Raw genomic sequence first — 21,897 nt, 5'->3', positions numbered from 1 at the left:
CCTTTTTTTTTTTTTTTCTCTCTTGCTAACATTTGTAGATGGTGTTCCTGTCACAAATGTTATATGGATTGTTGTTGTTTTTAAATCCCTCAAGGTATACGTGCCTGTTATGACGCACAGTTTTCGTTTTCTTTTATTCGTCAAAATGAGCGCCGTGCCTTGTAAATCTACAGCCAGTGAAAAATGTGGTTACAAATGTTGCGTTTCTTTTTAATATACAGCCAGTGTGATATAAGAATGAGATGCAAGTTGTTGTTTTTATTTATAGTTTTTTTTTTTCCACTCACTGCATGCTGCTTGTGTTTGCATAATGTAAATTGTCTCTGCTCAGTGGAAACAATGTTCACTTACAATGTTTGTCATAGAAATATACAACTTAAATTTGCAATGACATTGTAATGGTTGATATTGTAACAGTATTCAGTAGTAATTTACGGGGGGATGAAGCCCATCATTTGTCAGCAGGATGATAATCCACAAATGTTTTTATTGCTGAGTAAAGTGAGTAAAGCTTTTGAGTAAAATATTGCAGCTGATTAATATTGATTTTTGGGAGAAACTGACATGTTTAAAAGAACCGTTGACGGCTGTAACATGTTTTCTGCCATTATAATCTGCTCTCTGAGTGATGCCATTAAAAACGTGTATCTTGCTGACTGTGGCCTGTTTACAGAGTTGTCACGTCTTCCTTCCAGATTGGAGGCGGTTGTTATCTGTTTGCAGCTGGACGAATGGATCGTATGATCTCATTGAGTTTCTTTTTAGGCACCTTTGCCTCACTTGTTGGATCATTTGCCTTATTTTCCTTAGATCGAGGAACAGTGTCTGTCTGACTGGTAATGTCTTTCTTCTCATCCTTGGAAAGTTTCTTTTTTATTTGCTCTCCAACTCTTTCCAGCCCCCCTTTGTCCTTCTCCTTCCTTCCCGGTGAACCAGTTTGACTCGTCTCTTTCTTTGTGTAATCCATCGAGAGTCCTTTCAGCAATGTCGGCACTTTCTTGTTTGCTGTCAGTGACGGTTTCTTCTTGGAATGCTTGTCCTTCCTCGACTTTTTCACACTCAGTTTGTCCAGCGACAGAGCGTTCTTTTTGCGTTTCTTATGAGGCAGCACCCTCTTCAGTTGACTCCAGGTCTTTTTCAGAGGTGATTTCTTCTTCTTCGGCCAAAAGATGGTTGTTTTTGAGGAGGAGCCACCCATTGCTGACCTGCAGGAAGAAGTAAAATGTGATCAGCACAAACGCACAAGTTTGTTCTGGCAGCTTTTTACAACAGTTTAACACAGCTATAAATATACCTCATACATAATACCTAAACAATTTGAAAGCTAGATTTTAAGATTGTTTAAATAAAAACTCCTAACGTGTAACTGTGTCTTGATGCATGCGCAGTCATCCAGGTAAGAATGTGTAAGTATATTTGGAGTTTTGGGATAAGCAAAATTTGAAAACATCAGCAGGGTCATTCCAAGCTGATGGTGGTTAAATGTATTTCAGTGTTAGGTCTTAGAAAAGGGCTGTATTTGATTATTACCTACTCATCTGGTTAATTTGATTATATTACAGAGTTTAGTTCTCAGTCAAGGAGAAAGTTAATTAATGATGGTGATCTAAGGTAAAGACGCCCAACAAGGCTCAACATCCTCTAGTGGGCTCCTGCCCAGCACTGTGACAGCTGATTGGCAGTTACCATAAAATACCATAAGTGGCAGCTCCACCATTGGAGCCAGGTGGAACCTCAGACTGTCCAGGAGCTAAGTGATGCCCTGATCCAGCTGGGGGGGTGCATCTGTTGTCTCATTGGGTGCATGCTACAATGTTATAAGGCATGTGTACAAGCACGTGAGGGCAAGACAAATTTGAGTTACTGCAAGTAAATTTCAGTAGAGTGGACTAGCCTGCATAGTTTTTCCACTTTGATATTCAGTATCTTTAACTTCAGCCCTCTGTAGTTTCCTTTCCTTCATAACACATGATCCAGTCCGTATCAGTATAGATATCCAGAAGATTTTATTATTATTTTTTTTACAATTGAGATCTGATGTCTAAGTGTTCCTTTAATTTTTTGACCAGTGTAAATATAGATAGGTATTTATATAGGTGTAGATATACAGAAATATAGTGTGCTTTTAAATTTCTAGTTTGGTGATTTATATGAATAGTATGGTAATTTCACAAGCCATATATGGAAATTACCATACTATTCACAGACCAGAAACCACACATTGAAGATGTGTTGATTACACTTTCCTGTCACATTTACTTAGGGTTAGGGTTTAAGGTTTCACTCAAAATGCACATATAAATAGTATCACTGTTCAAACTAATGTTACTCCACTCTGGACTATCACTTCAGTCTCTGCTATTTGCAACAATGACTGTCACATACAATAAGTAGCTTTGGTAGTAGAAGTACAACAGAAAGAGTTATCAAAACTGACAACTTTTATATTTCAAAAGGTAAAAGAAGTATAACAAAGATCAGTTCCTCTTCATACTATATTATCTGATACTAAAACCTCCAGGCAGAAAGCCAGGGTAATGAAGTCTACGTACCGCGAGTGCTCTCCACAGTCAGACCGAACAAATGTTTTGGATGACTTTCTGTGTCGTCTGTGCCAAGTTTAAACCTGAGACTTGCTTATAACGAACATTTACACAACACTTACCCTTATGGAAAGTCTCTTAAGAATCAACATCAGATAACACCGCTGTCCTCCTGACTGTGACAAAGACTGGGCTTTTTTCATGTGATCATGCACCAAACACAGACAGAAAAACCTGGAAGAACCAACCTGTTCTGTGACATTCTCCAGAGCTGACTCTGCTTGTGTTTCTGCTATGTCAAAGAGGCATGTCTCCCTCTTAAAAATCCATTATGGACACTTATGAATATGACATGTATGTTTGCTGATTACAGTTTTGCACTTACACAACTGTCCATTTACATTTAACCGGAGTGCCCTGTGGATCAATGTTGAACTTTGTGCTTTTCTGTTTGGGTTTTTTTTTTCTTTTTGGATGAACTTCAACAACAACTGAGCACAATGTCAAGCACCCCCTCACCCTGGGTCCTGTGTCACAGAAGGTTTGAACTGAAATAAAACGGAAGCTCGCTGATCCAGAAGATAAATCATTCACATTCTCACTCTCTCTTGTTCGGCTTTATCCTCTCTGCTCAGAAATCTCAGAGTCACCCAGTTTCATTTCAACCAGATTCCTGATGCAGTTTGCAGGTTTCTGGGCATGATGTTTGCTCACACGAGATCTAGCTCCTGCAGTTTCTTACACAGTGCAAAAGCTTTCTAAAACATTCAAGCTTAAACGGTTTTCTTGTGTTTCCTGGATGCCGCAAGAGAAATGCTTCCATAAAACGAAGATTCTTTGAGATTTTGTGTGTTAAGACTTAAGCTGTGCTGCAGCATGGCTTTTTTAGCAGCACATTGCTGATGTTTTGATTGTCAGGGTGGTTTCCTGTTTCCTGAGTTTGTAACACCTAACACTGGTTATATTCGCTAAAATGTTTTGGTTGTCTAAATTCATAGGGTGCCGAGCTGGCACTGAATGAATTTCAGCATTTTCTTCTGTCTGCAGGCAGCTGTTTCATAATTTGTGGTCATGCAAACCTTCAACCTCCAAGGGCCCAACCAGATAAGAGCATCAGACTGTGGTTTTTAGGTTAACTATCACATGGGAGGAAAAACTTATCAATAACAGGACCATGTAAGGGTCTTAGGGTGACAAATCTATGTAAGGTCTAGCCCTCGGTTCACAGGTTCATGGGGGTGTCAGAGTGCTTCAGTTTGTTTTTATCATAAAATCTTTTGTTTGTTTCTGTAGTTTGGTTTGGTAAAGCTACTCATTTGTGTGACGCTTGGGTAAAATTTGCAAGAATTTCACGCAAACTTTTCACTTTCTCTTTGAGGTTACTGCGTTAGAATACGGTGTGAAAATGAACGTGAATAAGGCTGTAACATGACACAATGTGGAACAAACGAAGCGCTGTGAATACTTTCCAGATGTAGTGAGTGATCGTGTGAGTGATCGAGTTGATGCCTTGCTCAAGGGCGCCGCCGTGTGGAGGAAGGAGGCTGTTACTCGCGTTTATGCCGAGTCTACAGGCTGAAAAGTGGCGTCGGGTAATTCCATCAATGTGCTCTTGTGAACCGGAGCGGAGGTTTGTTAGTGCTGTTTGTGCTGCTGCGGAGAGCATCGCCGATCTGAGAAACATCCTCATTGGCTGATTTGTGACGTTTAGGGGGGCGTGGAGCCGGCTTGGTGGCACCAGTGTGACATTTATTTTTTAAAAGAAACAAATCTGTCAGCAGACCACGTTTCTATTATCAACCCTCTGTTTGTGATAACTGATTTATTATCATTCATTTGTTTGTCTTCAGTCTAAATCGCAGAGCCCTCCTCCGTTTCCCCTCCTCCCCCGCCTCCTTCTCCATCCCTCCTCCTCACATTTCCCCGGTGCTGCTGCTGCTGCCTCCGTGTCTTCGGTGCGGTACACCGCAGCCATGGTGGACTCTCCCAGCGCGATGAAGAAGACCTTCTCGGTGCCGGAGATCAAACCGCTGGACCAGTACGACTTCAATCGAGCCAAGATCTGCGCCAGCGTTCGGTGGCTGCTGTCGAAATCCTACGGCTCTGCAGGTACCCTCCAGCCTCTACCCACAGCTGAGGCGCATCTTGGGTGGGGCGCTTAATAATTTATCCCGCTGTATCCCGCTCCATATGCAGCTCCGAGTCCGTCTAACCCCGCTATCTGCCTTCAAAGGAAAGCCCTTCTCCGCGTCATCCATCATTATCATCCTCTGCCCCGACGATGCTCGTGGTCAACCTGGGCCAGCGTCTCCCCCCTCTATCGGGTGTGCAGTTTCCACAGCGCGTGCAGGTTATCATATTAGCCAATTATTTGACGTGAGCACGAAGCTTGTCAGAAGGAATCTCCTCAGTGGTGCGTGATGCGTGGAGGAACCGGACAACAAAGCCTTTGTCAGAGCCGGGCTCAGTCAGGCCTGTGGAGAGATTTGTAACGACGGGCAAATTTATTTGTTGGGTTTTTTTGTGGATTTGGGAAATGTGTATGTATAGCTCATGCGTGGGCCTGCTCTAAATGGGTCAAGACCGCATAATATTTGTGTCACTGTTACGCACGCACGGTGTGGTGAAGGTGACACAGTGGGGCTGCTAAGACAATGGATGGCTTTCTTGCACCACACGCATTCATTCCCTGAAGAAGTTCTGAATAAACCCGGCACAAGTGCCACCTCCTCCCTGCATTAACAGGCCAAAGAATGCAGAGGGTTTCTGAATGCTGTAAGCAGGTGTAGGTGCAGCATCCTGCTGCGATAAACCACCTCTCACGAAGACCACGTTGTTTAGATTTTGGTTACACTGTGAAAGAAATGTTAGGTCAGCTTTGGTCTTTGTGCACTTTATGCCTGCTCTGTATCGGATGACATCATGCTGCGTGGCTGGGTCTGCAATCAGCAGTTTTGTCATTTGATCAGACCAACCGACCAAAACAAAACCGTATTTGATTTTGAAGCAGTTCAGTATCCTGCCAGCTGCTATTGCTCTGGTTAGTGTTGTGGCTACCTCCGGCCTCCTGTTAGCATGATAAATGTGACAAGACCCAATCTCACATAATGTGCATGTAGGAAGGTTCAGACTGTGCTGGCTAATGCAGTGATGTCACACAGCAGGCTAACTAAGCAGTAGTAAACCTGCGCATGTAATAATCCAGGTTATCTGCTGCAGTAATGGCTTTAGACAGAATTTCATATCACATTTGTGTCTGGCCTCCCCGTCAGTGCAGGACAGCAGAGAGGAGGAGAGATGAGCTGTAAGCCTCTCAGCAGGGAGGCTTCATTGTTATCCGTCAACTGGAAAATGTCCACTGGGGTGTCTTGTCGAATTTTTAATGGAAGCCCCGAAGAAAATGGCACTAATAAAGCCGCACATGAGATTCATGCACCGGTCACAGTCCTCACACTGACGAGGTTTATTATTCCACCCAAACAGTGGACAGGACCGCAGAGAGCTGTTATCTAATGATTGTGTCACTTTAAAACAAACAGAGACATTATGAAACCAGTTGTATTTTTTTCTTGGTATCATGTGGTTTCCAAGTCAAGTTAGGTAATAGTCTTCTAGTAAAGACTCCGTGACCTTTATTTAACCAGGAAATGGCCTCACTGAGAGTCAGTCCTCTTTGGCAGGATTGTCCTGTCTGAGCAGGAGTCACGCATCATCAATAAAATATTTCTAACTCACGAGAAGTGACAAACCGAGAGTCACCACATGCGTATGTGTTCACATCAGTTTTAGCTCTGTGTTTGGTCTACACCAACTAGAACTGAACCACCTTCTGTGAGTGCTGGGGATTTAGCAACCATTCAACTTTTTCAGATGCAACCCAAAATAATGGTGACTTAAATTTATGTCCTGAAAGACATTCATAGGTTTCCCTGGTAGTAAGGAAATCATCAATTTCAGCAAATGTAACCCTGAAATGATGAGTGGACTTTAACTCAACATGAATTTAAATTCGTCTAAACAGAGGAACCATTTGAATTCAAGCACATTAGTACCTTCTCTCAGTTTTCAAGCTTATATGTTACAAATTCCCATTTTAACTCGTGGAATATTCTGCTTTTCTTTGATAGAACAGGATGTTTTTCATGTTCTGGGATAATGGTTGCACAAGGAAACAATCTGAAGAGTCTGAAGAGTCTGAGATTGGCTCTGGAAATCTATCCTGGACATTGTTCATTGTTTTTAGAATGATTAGCAGGTCAATCCATGGAGAAAATAATCCATATCTGCTTCCCTAAACACGTGTTTGCACTGTGGTAGAAAGATTTAAATGGATAGCTCCACAGTCCTGTTTGTAATGTTCCCTACTCTGCAGTCCAGTCTCATTGCCTCAGCTGTGATTGGGACAAATGGCCACTTTCCATTTTCATCGTTCCCATAGTGACCGAAGTCCTGTTTCCTCCCAGCTCTCTTTACAGAGTCTGAAAGGCAAAGGGGTCCAACCCCAAAAACAGTGCGCGTGTGTCACACTGCACTGCAGTGTGTGCTCAGTGTAATCGATGTGCTCGTCAAATCTTTTGTCTCCTCTCCTCAGAGAAATGGGCCACAGCATAGGAAGGAGGAGTTTCAGTTACATAAGTAAGCCTTACGACAGTGGAGAGTAGTTGTGGCGCTCATTGCAGGTCACTCTGAAAATGTGTGTGGACGGATCAAGAAGTGAGGGGGTAGAAAATAATGGCAGAGACTTAAAGAGATCAGGGACTGACTGCAGAGTGAACGGAAGTCATGCGAGCTCTGAGAGTTCCTTCAAATCTACTCCAGTCTTCCAGATCATGCCAAGTTGGAATATGGGTCAGTCAGGGAATTGTGTGTTTTTGTGGTCACAGTGTGTATGTGTCTATGAACTGACCAACTCCTAGTGGACTGGACATGTTCACAAACACACACTCTCTTGTCTGGGTAACCTAGCTGAGCTGTACATGAAGATGATGACATTATTGCCTCCTGCAGTCAGATTCTGTAGCTTTCCGTCACAGATTTCCATTGTGGGAATACGTCTTCAGTGTGTTCCATAAGTTATTTATATTTTTCCACAGTTTATGTGACAAGGCTGGCTGCAAACAGCCTGTGTGACTGCTGCGGCCTTTATTTTACATTGGGCAGTGTTTTCATAAAGCCTTTCTCTGCATCAGAATTCCATCTGGCAGTTTTTACCGTTCCCAGAGCACAGCACAGGAAAGCTCAGTGTTTTCTCCTCATATATATCGGCTCACATGCACCTAAGAGATGTAGCTCTTGTATAAAGTGGACAAGTTCTTATTCTCAATGATCTCGGCTTGGAGATAATAGATGAGTGTACAGCTTGCACCATTCAGTGACCGTCCTTTGAATTTCTAAACACAGTTGTATCTTTTGCATCTAGCGTCGTTTCTTTAAGCATAAGCATTGTTGCAGATCAGGTACACCCTTTCATGGAAACGGCATTCCCTGTTGGCTGTGGCCTCTTTCAGCAGGATAAAGGATCTGTTGACAACAACATGGTGCCAGATACCACAGCACACCTTCAGTGGTCCATGCCTCAAAAGGTCGGGGCTGTTTTTCCAGCAAAAGGGGAACAACACCTTATTGGACACGTGGTCATGATGTAATGCCTGATCGGTGTGTAAAGAGGAGCTAGAAGTTGGTGCTTTAATCTCAAACCTCTTTTTCAAAAGCTGCTACTGGTCAAACTGGCAGTTAAAAATATTTCATAAAGAATTTTTCTCTTTACCTTTGCATGCTAGCAGCATCCATTAAGCTAATATGCTAATTGTAAGAAGATTTAAGGTCAGATTTACTGAACAGGCCAAAATAGCGTGGAAGTCAAATCTCAAATACGTTTTTTTCTATGCTTTTTAACTAGCTTTCATACTCCATTGGATGTATCAGCAAAGAACTTCGGGTTAGTATCTTGCCCAAGGATATTTGGCATGCAGACTGAAGGGAGCCAGGGATCAAACTACCAACCTTCCAATCAGCAGATGACCTGCTCTACCTCCTTAGCTACAGCTACCTTGTAATAGGTGTGATTCAGTGTTAAATATCTGTACAATTAAGAATATCTGCTTGATTTAAATAGTCCCTTCTCTATATTTTGTGCCTTGAAAGAGTAACTTCCAGAATCACAAATGCGACAGGGTCAGTTGCAAAAAGCTCTACGTTCCCACCTCTTGTCACTGTGCTCTCTTAGTAAATTCCAACAAAAACCCAGTTTGTGATGGAACAGTGTGTTAGTAAATCTGGCCTGTGAAGTGAGCTCTGACCACCATGTGAATGAGAGCGAGGCAGGTGATCCACTGTGGTGACCCCTAAAGAGAGCAGCCAACAGGAGAAGACCTGTTGGCTGCTAATATTTGCTAATATGGACTCTTCTTCCAAAAACCAAAGTGAGAATGTCCTTTTCTTTTCAGAGAACGTTCCGGTGGAGTTGCGCGATCCGCTCTATAAGGACCAGTATGAACAAGAGCACCTCAAGCCGGCTGTCTCCAAGCTGCTTCTCTCCCCGGAGATCTACTGCAGAGCTCAGGCACTGCTTGCCCAGGCACACGGGGTCTCTCAGCCAGCATCGCAGGGGTCTCCAGCTGATAACTCTGCCCTCCTGCAGTTCCTCATTAAGAAAGGTTTCGCTCCGAAGGTCCAGGATGCCGATGTCACAGAGGAGGACCTTAGCAGTAGCCCTATTAAAACGGTGTGTGTTGTGTATTTGTATGATGGCGTATTTTCTACTTTAAATTCAACCTGCAAGTGGTTGAATGCTTTCAGCATCTCAGGTAGCATTTGAATAGTCACTTAAATACAATTTAAAAACATTTTTTATAGGAGGTTTCCAATGTAAGATTGGATCATTTACAGGAAGGAAAAGAGTCAGATCTTCAGACTGGCCTTTCCAACTGTGCCAACATTTCAGTCTCAGTCATACCAGCTACTCAGGTGCTTAAATGGTCCTTCTTCTCCCTGATTGGTGCAGAAAGCCCACCTCGCCCTTATTGACTCGCTGATGTCACTGGCTACCAAAGAGACGGTGGGTCAGGTGAAAATGGCGGTGGAGGCGGAGCAGATGGGTGTTGGAGCGCCGTGGGAGAATGGACTGCTCTTCTGGGTCAACAGGGTGAGAACACAACATCGGTGATTTCTGCTGGTCTCAGCAGATTCAACTTCTGTCCCAGTTCATGGTTTTTATTGGTTTAAAGCCTTAGATTAAGTTATCACACATAACACAACATCACTGACAGGACTAGTCATGAGAATCTGAATGCTGAAATACCACAGACTCTGCATTGTCTCCAGTGGCAACCTGAGGTTAGCTCCAAAAGCGAATCAATCCACACCGACTGTTAAAATGTCCAGCTTTACAACAAAAATAAACACGTTTACAACCTGACACAAAGAAGCGTTGGTCTCTGTAGCAGAGAAGACATAAAAAAACCTCACTAGATGAAATTGTATTGAGATTCAAAGTTATGCAGATTTACATGACCATTTCATCCTCAGATGGATGCTGTCAAGAGACGGACATAACTACTATGATGACAACCACTGGTTTCTACTGGTTTAAAGCATCACTATTTCCACAATCACTGAATGGTGTTTTGATTCTGGGCGTGACAAGAGAGGGGAGGACGACGTGTCAATCACATGTTGTTAGCCTGTGAACGTATCTTGGATAATTGTTGTTTCTGACTCGTGGAATGAACGAATCTTGTAAAATGGGCAGACTTGTTTACAGTCCATGATGTCCCCCATCTCTCACGCCATGACAGCTGGGATAGTGAAACTTGCTAATTAAGCTAAAGAAATTATCATTATAATTTCATTATCAGCTAATGCTAGCACGTTAGCTAGCATTGGCTAAGAAACATTTTATTTCTTGTGATAAAACATTGTAACTTTGAAATCATGTGAGTTCTACTGTAATAGTGTTTGTCTTACATTTGCAGTTGAACCAGAAGCTAAGAGAAAGCACAGAAGAAGAAGAGCCGCCTAAGTCACAGAATTGCACAGACTTGCAGCCTGTTCAGGACTCGGTAAAATACCGCCAACAAACACATAAATACTCACATGCTTGATGACTTGTAATAAAGCATGTATGTGCCTCATTGCTATGTTGCTGCAGCTTCAAACATTGACCTTGCCCTTCTTCTGTTTTCTCCCCTCGGTTTGTTTCTGTCACTCCTTGATCTCTGGCAGTGTCAGTCCACCCGGTGGTACTGGAAACTAGTCCCCGTAAGTGTACTCTTCTCTTCTCTGTTGTCCTCTTTGTCTGTCCATCTGCTACGGCTGACATTATTGTGCCTGCTGGAAATGCCCACACATACCTTTTACCTGTCTCCTCATAAAAAGTGTCCAGTAGACTTATCTTAATACCAGCTGACCGATCTGTTGCCCCATTATGTCCCGAAACTCCTTATTATTGTCAACTGATGCTGTTTTGGACACTGGGTGTTTCTGACGTTGCTACATTCAGTCATCAGTTTCATCTCAAAATGAGCCAGATTTTTAGAGGCGAGGTGGAGGAGGAGTTGCTGAAGAAGGAGGCGACAGAGGTGAAGTGACCTTTATTAAGTGGTTATTAAAAGACATCTGTGCTCCCTTGGTTTGTCCCCTTCCTCTCCTCCTCCTCCATCGCTCTGTCCTCTCCCCCCTGAGCAGACGTTTTTTGGTGTGGCGGTTCCCATGATGAGCGGCCCCCTTGTCATTTATGCTTGTTTCCCTCTCTCTGCCATCCCCCATCCAGCATGCTATCGCTTTTTGTTTGAAGGAGTCGGGGAATAAGCCGCCAGTGGTAACGTATAACACCTCGCTCTTCTCTCACCCTCTCCCCCCACCCCCGCTTCCCGTACCATTGCACTCGACTGACCGACAAACCGACCAATCGCCACACCTCACCTACCACGCTGTCGACCAGTGACTGACCGTACAGCTGACTGCGAGCTAACCACCACTCCAACCTCGAGGCTGGATGGATCACTTTAAAACTCATTAGCCTTTAACACAACTTCTCCATAGTTATCGTTGTGTGTTACAGAGCCTTGTTATAGGAGGCACGGCGCCACTGCGTGCTACCCTTTGAAGCTGAACGCGCCTTCTTTGTCCTGCTCCAACAAGGCTGTGGAACAGTCAGCTTACGTTACAGATGCCTTGTTTTTGGGTTTGTTTATCTCATGTGGACGTCAAAGACTGATGCGGCGTCTGAGCTGCGAGACTCACCTTTTCTTTCTCTTCTTTTACTTTTTTCATTTAATCAATGCCAATTAGAAGCAAAGGCTCACAGTGTCATCAGTGCCCATTACCACTGCATGGACACCGAGAAACAAACATCCTCCTTTTCACGTCTTTCTTTCAGTCTTTTTTCTTTGTTTGCAATGTCCCTTTTTAATTGTTGCACTGCACCTTCTGGTTGCTGTGTCTATATGTGTACAAACTTGAGGCATCATTGGTCTTGTGCTTTGTTTCTATGGGCTTTTCTTCTCTTTGCAGTTTTTCCTGGCGTTTGGCTGGCTTCACACTTTAAGTCAATGCTTTTGTTTCTTGTCTGACGGAAACACAACGCTGGCTGATTTTATATTTCCTTTGCTACTTCTGAGTCTCTCTCTGAATCCCTTTAAAAACAACCCGTTTCCCTGCCTGTATACTCTTAGTCTCACTTATTTTATTTTTTTTGCAAAACGTTCTTTTTCCCCCCTATGTCAATTTTCTTCTCCTTCCCTCTCTTTTCTTATCCAGATCCGCTATAGGAAGGACAAAGTGCAGTCTAAGTTGACTCCCACTTTCCCTCTGGTTTCTGCGGTCAAAGATCTGTCTAACGGCTGCGCAATAGCTGCTGTGCTGCACTATTACTGCCCCAGCTTGCTGCCTCTAGAGGGTACACGTTAACTCAGACACTAACACACATTCATAGATGTGCATAGATGTACAGATAGGATGATGAAATATTTATATTTAGTTAATGTGCGCTTCAAAATACTCAACAGCTTAAGTGATAGGGCTGTAATTTAAAATACAATTTCCTGTAAATGTTGCTTGTTAATGCATTTCGTGTAACTTTTAGTACATCAGTATAGTCACAAAACGCAATAGTGCCTCTCATGTTCTCTATTTAGATTTTGCCTTTAAAAAAAAGCATCTTTTATCTTGATTTGAAGCAAATATATTTAAAGTTCTTTGACAAACATCTGGAAGCAGCATTGTTCCATTGTTTTTCATTGTTTACTCCTTCCAGATGTGTGTCTGAAGGATACCATGTCAGTAGCTGACTCTCTCTACAACCTGCAGCTGATCAAAGAGTTCTGTGAGAGCAGCTTGCAGAGCTGCTGCCCCCTTGCTGTGGAGGATATGCTCTACGCGCCACTGACTCTGCATGTAAGCGTCACGGTCTCTGACATTAAACTGTTGTTAGTTAACAGAGAAACTTTGTATGGGTGTTTACTCCTAACTTAATCCTTTCTATAGGCTGAAAAATGTTTGTGGTCTGAATGTAAACCAGTTGGTTTCAATTTAAACCACTAGAGGGCAACAGAAGCCAGCTTTTAGAGCGAAAAGGTATAACATTATGACCACTGACAGGTGAAGTGAATTAAACCGATCGTCTCTTCATCATAGCGTGAGTTGGTGGGATATACTAGAGAGGAAGTAAAGACTTTGGCTTCAAAGTTAATGGGTTAGCAAGAGAAAAATGGGCAAGGGTACAGATTTGAGCGAAGGGCTATATTGTGATGGCTGCATGATTGGGCCACAGCGTCTGCTAAACTTTAAAAAGGGTTTAAAAAGCATCTAAATTCATGTTGGGTGTTTCTAGTCTGCAGTGATCAGTATCTGTCAAAATGTGTGAACCAGCAACAGGGTCATGGGCGGCCAAGGCCACCTGATGCATGTGAAGAGTGAAGGCTGGTCTGTGTGGTCTGATCCAACAGACGAACTATTGTAGGTCAGGTGGTAGAGTGGATCACCTACTAACTGGAAGGTTGTTGGTTCGATCTGCTACAGTCTGCATGCCTAATATCAGATAGAGTAGAAAAGCACTGTATAAGAACCAGTCCATTACGAAATTGCCAAATAACTTTCTGCTGGTTCTGATGGTAAAATGGCCTGTATTTGTATAGTGCTTTTCTAGTCCCTAAGGACCCCAAAGCGCTTTACACAACCTCTCATCCACCCATTCACACACACATTCACACACTGGTGATGGCAGCTACATTGTAGCCACAGCCACCCTGGGGCGCACTGACAGAGGCGAGGCTGCCGGACACTGACCACCACCAGTAGGCAACGGGTGAAGTGTCTTGCCCAAGGACACAACGACCAAGACTGTCCAAGCCGGGGCTCGAACCAGCAACCTTCCGATTACAAGGCGAACTCCCAACTCTTAAGCCACAATCGCCCTGATAGAAAGGTGTCAGGGTACAGACTTCATCACAGTTTGTTGTGTATGCGGCTGCATAGCTGCAGACCAGTCAGGGTCGCTGTCCACCACTGAGAGCACCAACAATGAACACATGAACATTAGAACTGGACCATGGAGCAATGGTAGAATATGGCTTGGTCTGATGAATCACGTTTTCTTTTATATCAAGTGGATGATGGTGTGTGAGGGAAGAAGCCAAGCCGGCAGAGGCAACGTGATGCTTTGAGCAACGTTCTGCTGGGAAACCTTTGGTCCTAACATCCATGTGGATGTTACTTTGACTCGTACCAGGTACCTAAGCATTGTAGCATGACATTACCTGATGGCCTGTCACAAAAATGATTCAGGAATGGCTGGAGGCACACAGCAGTGAGTTTGAGGTGTTGACTTGGCCTCCAAATTCCCCAGATCTCAGTCCAATCAAGCTCCTGTGGGATGTGCTGGACAAACAAGTCTGATCCATGGAGGCACATTGCAACTTACATGAGTAAACGGATCTGTTGCTAACATCTTGGTGCAGATACCACAGCTTCAGGGGCCTAGTAGAGTCCGTGCCTCAACAAGTCAGGGCTGTTTTGGCAGCAAAGCGGAACAACACCATACTGGGCAGGTGGTCATAATGTTATGTCTGAAAGGTCTATCTTATCGTTATAGTAATATAGTTATCTTGAATCTGAGGCGTGACATTAAAGCAATGTATTCAGTGCTGATGCTGTCTTCATAATGTCCATATGTCACGCTAACACACTCTTTTCCTCAGCTTAACATCATGAGCTTCATAGCAGAGCTGCTGGAGTGGTTTGAGATCAAGAAACCTGATTTTGTCCAGCCCGTACAGCCCATTGACCTCACAGGTTTGTGACTTCACCACGTTAATAAGAACTTCTTTGCTTTACTGGCTTTGTGCACATTTGTTCACTGACTGTAACACTGCATTCTGTACCTTTCAGATGTCTCAGGGTTAACTGACTGTATTAGTCCCGTCACTGGTAACAGCAACAGGTACCAGCATGCCACACATACAAGTACATATACAAAAAGTGGTTAGAAATATTATTAAAAAAAAGACCAGTCACTAAACCCAAATTACTACAGGGTAGGAAATAACACTCAACTGAAATAAATCTGAATACAGTCAAACAGGACCTAATCAAGCCATTTGTTGAGTCAAACAGATGGGCCACAGACAAAAATTGGCTGTGTTGTGTAACACTGTTGTCCCTTTTCAGCGGTTCTCCTTCTTTCATCTTTAAACAACCATTTGTACCCATCTCCTCTCCAGTTTCACCAGGTAACAGTTACTGGGCACGCATCTTTTATGCCTATTGCTATTTTGCATTTGCGTGCAATTAGCCGTTGTGTGAGACTTATGAGTTATTTTCTTTGCAGAAAACAAAAGCTGGACAAAGAAACAAATCAGGTAGATATCCTTAAACCCTTTATGTGGTTTCTATCGTAAGTGTTGTGTTGCTCTCATATTTTATCTTAATTTTTTTAATCTTCTTACTTTGGCTTCCGTGGACTCTGCTTTTCCATACTTGTTGGTGCAACTCATCCATTTATCCATCATTCCGTTGTCACCCACCTCTCTGCAGTCGTCCTCTGTCAGCAGTGACTTTCAGCATCCCATTTGGCCTGGACAGTGATGTTGACATTGTCATGGGAAACCCAATAGATTCTGTCTTTCGCTCCGTCAGCACTGACAGCCTCGCCACCGCCATCCCGGCAATGACGTCCCCGATGACATCAGCAGGGATGACTCGTGTCCCGTACAGCCCTCCGGAGGATCTCAGCCACCTGGTCAGCGCTTCAGCCCCATCGCAGCGCTCTTCCTGGGGTCCATATGCACACACTGCACAAATGGGAGAGCTGCCGACCATTGAGGAGGCGATGCAGGTCGTCCATAGACCGGGCAGCAAAGACCAGAAGAAGGGAAGGGTACCTGAGAAAGGTGGGAAAGGAGCTTTGGCAGACAGGCCAGAGCCCAGGTTACGTCCTGAAGGAGCTCCAGCAGGTTTCTTTTTGCACTCGCCTGAAGAGGATAATCCCCAGCTCAGCAGCTCTGCTCCGTGTCGCTCCGGAATCCTCTACCGGCCAGTTGGAGGAGAAGTGGGCGGCAATGAAAGGCAAGGAAGGAGAGAAAGCCGGGAGAGGTCAGGACGTTCTGATATGTCACGTGATGACGACTCTGTACTGCGAGATGGCAGCGTCGACTCCTCGGAAGCATCGGACGATATGCCCAGAAACGCCCCGGGTAACATACGACCCAGTAGCGGTCGTCAGGGAAACCACAGCACCAGCAACAGTCCACGCATGACGAGCTTTGCTGAGCGACGAGACAACCGAAGAAGACACCCTGCTGCTACTGGGGAAGAGTCGGCTTCTGCTCAGACTCCAACAACCCCAGCAACTCCAAACACACCCTCCACCCCAGCAGGTGCAGTAGGGTGCCAGGACAGCCCAGGTCCCAGAGGTCCGGAACCTGGCTCTGAGGCCTGGGAACTGGGAGTTCGTCTTGAGGAAAAACGCAAAAGCATCGAAGCTCAAAAAAGACGTATCGAAGCTATTTTTGCCAAGCACAGGCAGCGGCTTGGAAAAACTGCTTTCCTTCAACTGAAAAGAGAGCAAGGAGAAGGAGGAGGTGAGGCAGCGGATGATAATCTGACCCTTGATGAGCGTCTCACTCGCATGGAGGAACAACTGAAACAGGAGGAGGAGAAAGAAAAGCCATCTGTTTCCAATCCTCCGCGGTTAGAGAAACAGGTCACATTCTCTATTGAAAGTAAGAAAGGATCAGAGATAGAAAAAGGAACAGAGAAAGTGGGGGAAGCCGTTTTAGTGGAATACAACGAGGTGGTGCAGAAACTCAGTGAGGCTCTGCAGTCGCTACAGAAGGACATGCAGAAACTTACCGAGCAGCAACAGCAACTCATGAGCAACCAAAGACCCAAAAATATGCTCAGAACAACTCCAAAATCAACAACTAGAAGTAATACCAAAACACCATCCAAAACCCCTCCTCACACTCCAACAAAAACACCACCAAGAACTCCGACAAAAACCCCAACCAGGACTACCAGTAAAGCTTGGGTGATTCCTGCTGGTTCCAATGCTCCATCTGCTTCTTCCCCATCACGCCGGTCTCATCTTGTTTCCTCTTCCACATCACCAAAAACTATTATATCTTCCTCCTGCCCAGCTTCTCGCACTAAGAGTCAGTCCACTCCCCGTAGCCCCAAACACCATCCACGTATCCAACACCAGCCTCACCCACGGCCTTCCGAACTTAAATTCCCTCCGCTCAATCGCGTCTTGACACCAACCCAAACTGTGGACACACTCCCACACCTGCGGCGCGTGTCGCCCAGCAAGTGTCAGGTACAGACCTCTTCTTCCTTCCGTATCGGTGGACCCCGGACTCCCCAGGAGTCTCCCCAGGCTACCCAGCAGCCACAGGCCGCTGAGAGCACCTCGGACACAGGCTCAAGTGAAACACCCACCCAGTTTAGCCTGGAGTTGGAGCAGGAAGACACAGGGGTCATTGGAGGGTTGCCGCAACCCAGGCAAGATCGTCTAAGAGCTGCTGGAGGGAGCAGCTCTGGTGCTCCTTCTGAGTGCTCATTTGAAAGTGAGACTTTGTCCATGTCTGCTGCGTACAGCACAGGAGGTGAAGGAGGAAGAGCCGCGGGTGCGGGAAAGCAATGCAGCCTGATTGAAGTATCATTATCATCTCTTGGGGGACCAGAGGGGGGAAGCGATGAACCAACTGATGAGGGGCAGGAGTTCTCCTCCGATTCCATGAGCGACCACACAGAATCCGCTGTGGAACCTGCAGAACGACTCCCTGCCGAACCTTTGGATCCAATAGAGCGACTAAATTTGGCAATAGAAGACAGCGATGTGCCAAAAGAACAAATTGGATCGAAAGGCGGAGATGCAAGAGAGGCGGAGATGTTAGAACCAGGTGAAGAGCAGAACGAAGTGGGAGCCAAAGGAGGAATTGGATTTTTTTTCAAGGTGAGTTCTTGCAAAAGAGAATGGACAAGGAAAAGTGTATTTTGGATGCACATGAATTACATGCTTCTTTGTTTGTAGGACGAGGTTCACAGTGAAGGGGAGATGGCTCAACGTAGAGCGGTACTGTTAGAACGACAGCAGAAGAGAACAGAGGAACTAAAGAAGAGGAGACAGTGGAATGAGCAAGAAAGGGAAATCAGGTAGTGTTTCTATAAATTTGTGAAAGCAACTATACAAAGTAAATCCCCACAGATTTGCTTTTCTTGAATTTGTTGATTAACAAGTCCAAATTTGAGCTGCACGTGTGTAAAATTAACCTAAATTTGTTTGGTTGGGTTTAGACTAGCATCCTCAGAAAAAAAAGCGGCATCACCTTCCAGCACACCTCCTGCAGCCACGACCTCACCTTCTCCTACACCTCCGGCTACTCCAGCTCGCCGTGGAGATTTTACACGGGGGGAGTACGCATGGCGGCAACAACTCAGACTCATGGAGGACCTGGACAAAGTTCTTAAGCAAAAATCGACTAACCAAGGACGAACTCCCACTAAGAAAAGCCGCTCCCGGCCTCGCAGCATGACCAGAGAGGAAACGCAGCTATCTCTGAGTCCCGCCAAGGGAGCGACTGGTAAAGCCAAAATAGTTTCGAAAAAAGTATTTCTACACTATTTGAATGACTGAAATATTTTTATGTTCTACCATTTGCTTCCCCAGGTACTAAGTTGACCAGAGTCTATTCTCACTCCTCACTCAACCTGGCAGCCACAGACGAACCAGGAAACAATGGTGGTGACCCCACAAAGCGACTCCGCAGGTACACTGCTGCATTGTCAGGTCGCAGCAGCACAAGCATAGCTTAAGAAATTGCAGCATTGGTTAGTTGGCCAGGTGTTTGCATCCGAGTGAAATATCAGAAATTCCAGTGATAAAGTTAGAAAGTCAGAAAAAATAGGATTTGTTTTTGTTCTTATTAACTTAAATATTGATACCTACCTTTGAGTTATTTAACTTACTAACTCAAAATTTTCAGAAAAGAAAATTCTGGTTGTGGATTGCAGATTTATTTATAGTTTTTCAATAATTTAGTTTGTTTCTATCCTCTATGTTCAATACATTGCTCCAATCCATCAGGAAGTAGCCAGCATGCTAGAAAATATACTACCTGTACTTCCTGATGCTGGCAAATCTGTTGACATCAATAATGCAACAATTTGTTGTTTTTTCACGAGCGTCTTATAGGGCAGTTTATCAACACAGCGAGATTTTAAATACAGTATCAACATTCATATTGATACTAACGATATTTGGATCAATCTGCCTACCTCTGCTGTCTATTATGATGTCATAATGCGACCAGGGCACTCTTGGTTTCTCTGCAGCACCCGCCCTGATTCACCTTCAGGTTGTGTAACACCAAGCAGACTGACAAATGGAGAGAAGGACTCGGAGAGTGGTTCAAATGGAACTTCACCTGCCCCAGAATACTCAGGTACAACGTTAAGCAGGTCCAACGCGATCACTCGGTTCCTTTGTACTTGTAAGCAATAGCCAAGTGCTTTCAGCTGTAGTTGGTCTGCAAAAACCAGCGTGTCTGTTTTGTTTTTTTACATTTCAGGTCCAAAACTCTTCAAGGAACCAAGTTTCAAGTCCAATAAATTCATCATTCACAACGCGCTCTCTCGCTGCTGCCTCGCAGGGAAGGTCAACGAGTCTCAAAAAAACAAGATTGTTGAGGTAGAGGACTCATTTTACTTCACTTTTAATCAAGCTCATTGTGAATTCTGCTATTTCTGTAACTGTAGGCGCCATATTTATTAAAATCACCCATAATCCTTCACGTCCTTTTTTGAAGCATAAACATTGTGCTGTTTTTTACATTTTACTTTACTAACACAAACATTTTCATTATGGTGATCTGGTTTTGAAGCCTTAACAAAATAAATCTGCTTTTCATTCACATATAGAGAGTAGAATAACAGAATTATCTCCTGAAGCTGAATATCAGTAGCTCAGTGACTTACTGAGGTTGCTACACTGAGGTGAGAAGAAATGACACTTTATTAATTCTGTTAGTGGTGGCAGGCCATAAATAATGCATTTTAAAGGTAGCAGCGAGGGCCGTGTAAAATCTGACCGATGTCTGTGATCAGCCCCCGGGCCAGACTTTAGACATGCCTGGTGTAGACCATACTCACAGATGCAACATGTGCTTACTGCATCTTTTATTCATGTTTTTCCAACTTCAGGAAATGGAGAAGAGTCCTGCCAACCACTTCCTCATCCTCTTCCGCGATTCCAGCTGCCAGTTTCGAGGCGTTTACACCATGAACCCTGACACCCAGGAGCTTGCGCGATTGGCTGGGGTGGGCCCACGGACGGTTAGCTCCATTCAGGTGGAGTCCATCTACAAATACAGCTCAGACAGGAAGCAGTTTAGTGCCATCCCCTCTAAAACGATGGGCATGAGCGTGGACGCCTTCACCATCCCCAGCCATCTCTGGCAAGGAGGAGGAGCGGGAGGTGGAGGAAGCAGGAGAGCAAGTGTTACTAAGAAGGCTGTCACTTCCAAGTGAGATCCAGTACACACAGTGGCACATGGATGATGAAAACACTCTAAATACACTGTAATTACAGTCAAACTGAAGTGAAACACGAAAAACATACGTGCACACTGACAGGCCTGTAAAAAACACCTTACCTCTGTTGGCCTCAGATTTTACAAGAAATAGAAAAAAAGAAATTGGAGCGATTTGTACTCCCCTTCATGTGCACGAAAGTGTCAACAGCACAACTTTGAGACAGGAGCAGCACACTGACACAGAGGAAGGTTTTGTAATTACTCAAGGATTAGTTACTTTTAAAAAGTCTCCTTACGTACACTTTCATTGTTTGAAAATACAAACATGTTTTTTTCTTTTGAAAGAAAATAGTTGTTTCCTGAAAAACTTCATGAAATTACCGATTGCTAGCCAGTCCTCCCCTTAAGTAAAACACCAGTTTTTTACACAAAGCCAAACGACAGAGAAAATGCCTTCACGTCAGAGTGTCTGACGGGACCTTCGTTGTGTATGACGTTAATTCTACCAGTAACTCTTAGTGGGTGGATAAAGCACATTTGTTTTGCAAGATGAAAGATAGCCATAACCATGTGATACATATAGCAGAGGCGAGCTTTTTCTTTTGGACATCTGTAAATGTGTAGCGGTTCTCAGAGATGATTACCACAGCATGAATGGTTATTTACTGTACGTGGTATAAGCTTATTTCAAAATAAGATCACAGTGGAAACTTGTGGTTTTGATGAAACTATATTGATGGTATGTGAGCATTAGATGCCAATTTAAACAACTTTTGTATATTTGGACTTATCAAATCTTGAGAATGGCGTGTCATAAACAAGCTTATGTCTAGAAATACCTGAATTGTTGTGCTCTTGGGAAGAGATTGATACAGACTGGAGTTCCAAGCGTTGCCATCTTTGTATTCCCTAATGAATCTTTCATTAAAATAAAGAAAGTCTTTCACATTTGTGAAACTAACAATAAACTGGAGACCATTTTGCAACTAGATCACATCAGCTGCCACACATTCTGACACCCAACGCATAAAGAAATGCATAAAGCCTAAATAACAAAAAAATGAAATTGCTTACAAATCGTGGGTTGCATTGCATAAGCTCATCTATAAATTATGCTCTTTGAACTGTGTTGGAAGCAAAATATTTTCTAGGTTGATGTAGACCTTGAACTTCTCAACAGTTCAGAGCCTCTGTCATATTTTCTGTTCTTTTCTATTCTATTCTATTCTTTCTTTATTTTTTGTTTCATAATGTGGCAGGTCTGGACTGCAGGCAGGCCAGCTAAGCCACCTGAACTTCTACCGTGGAGCCATGCTTTATTA

General features: G+C 44.0%; 1 protein-coding gene and 1 long non-coding RNA gene across 5 annotated transcripts; one reads left to right on the top strand and one right to left on the bottom strand.

Moving 5' to 3' along the window:
* Nucleotides 1-238: 238 nt before the first annotated feature.
* Nucleotides 239-2,850, bottom strand: LOC145429526 (uncharacterized). The gene is made up of 2 exons (XR_013909771.1): nt 2,666-2,850; nt 239-1,205 (listed from the first exon to the last, which is right to left on the bottom strand). It is a non-coding gene; the product is annotated as an uncharacterized LOC145429526 (long non-coding RNA).
* A 1,472-nt stretch (nt 2,851-4,322) lies between these two features.
* LOC113024519 (calmodulin-regulated spectrin-associated protein 3-like) lies at nt 4,323-21,543 on the top strand. Of its 4 annotated transcripts, none has more exons than XM_026171669.2 (19): nt 4,404-4,652; nt 8,990-9,267; nt 9,547-9,687; nt 10,517-10,603; nt 10,767-10,802; nt 11,314-11,361; nt 12,303-12,441; nt 12,799-12,938; nt 14,741-14,834; nt 14,931-14,982; nt 15,210-15,271; nt 15,370-15,400; nt 15,576-17,997; nt 18,076-18,197; nt 18,339-18,625; nt 18,712-18,811; nt 19,377-19,486; nt 19,613-19,731; nt 20,244-21,543. In XM_026171669.2, exons 1-19 carry the CDS (start codon nt 4,517-4,519, stop codon nt 20,568-20,570), a joined length of 4,731 nt encoding a protein of 1,576 aa, XP_026027454.1. In that variant the 5' UTR covers nt 4,404-4,516; the 3' UTR covers nt 20,571-21,543. The 4 variants fall into 4 exon arrangements, with proteins under 4 accessions (XP_026027457.1, XP_026027454.1, XP_026027453.1 ...); XM_026171668.2 differs by lacking the exon at nt 4,404-4,652 and adding an exon at nt 7,179-7,391; XM_026171672.2 differs by lacking the exon at nt 11,314-11,361 and having other exon boundaries at nt 4,323-4,652.
* Nucleotides 21,544-21,897: the final 354 nt, after the last annotated feature.

Source organism: Astatotilapia calliptera, chromosome 6 (genome assembly GCF_964374335.1).
Source record: "Astatotilapia calliptera chromosome 6, fAstCal68.1, whole genome shotgun sequence".
NCBI classification, from domain to species: Eukaryota; Metazoa; Chordata; class Actinopteri; order Cichliformes; family Cichlidae; genus Astatotilapia; species Astatotilapia calliptera.
Note: the sequence above shows the minus strand (reverse complement) of the source record. Positions and strands in the feature narration are given on the sequence as shown.

What these genes read in the sequence shown, in the direction of transcription:
- LOC113024519 (XM_026171668.2), top strand. Translation starts at nt 7,235, where the DNA reads ATGTGTGTGGACGGATCAAGAAGTGAGGGGGTAGAAAATAATGGCAGA. An exon ending in TGCTCTTCTGGGTCAACAGG is followed by an intron (nt 9,688 to 10,516) that starts GTGAGAACACAA and finishes TTACATTTGCAG; the next exon opens with TTGAACCAGAAGCTAAGAGA. An exon ending in ACCTGCCCCAGAATACTCAG is followed by an intron (nt 19,487 to 19,612) that starts GTACAACGTTAA and finishes TTTACATTTCAG; the next exon opens with GTCCAAAACTCTTCAAGGAA.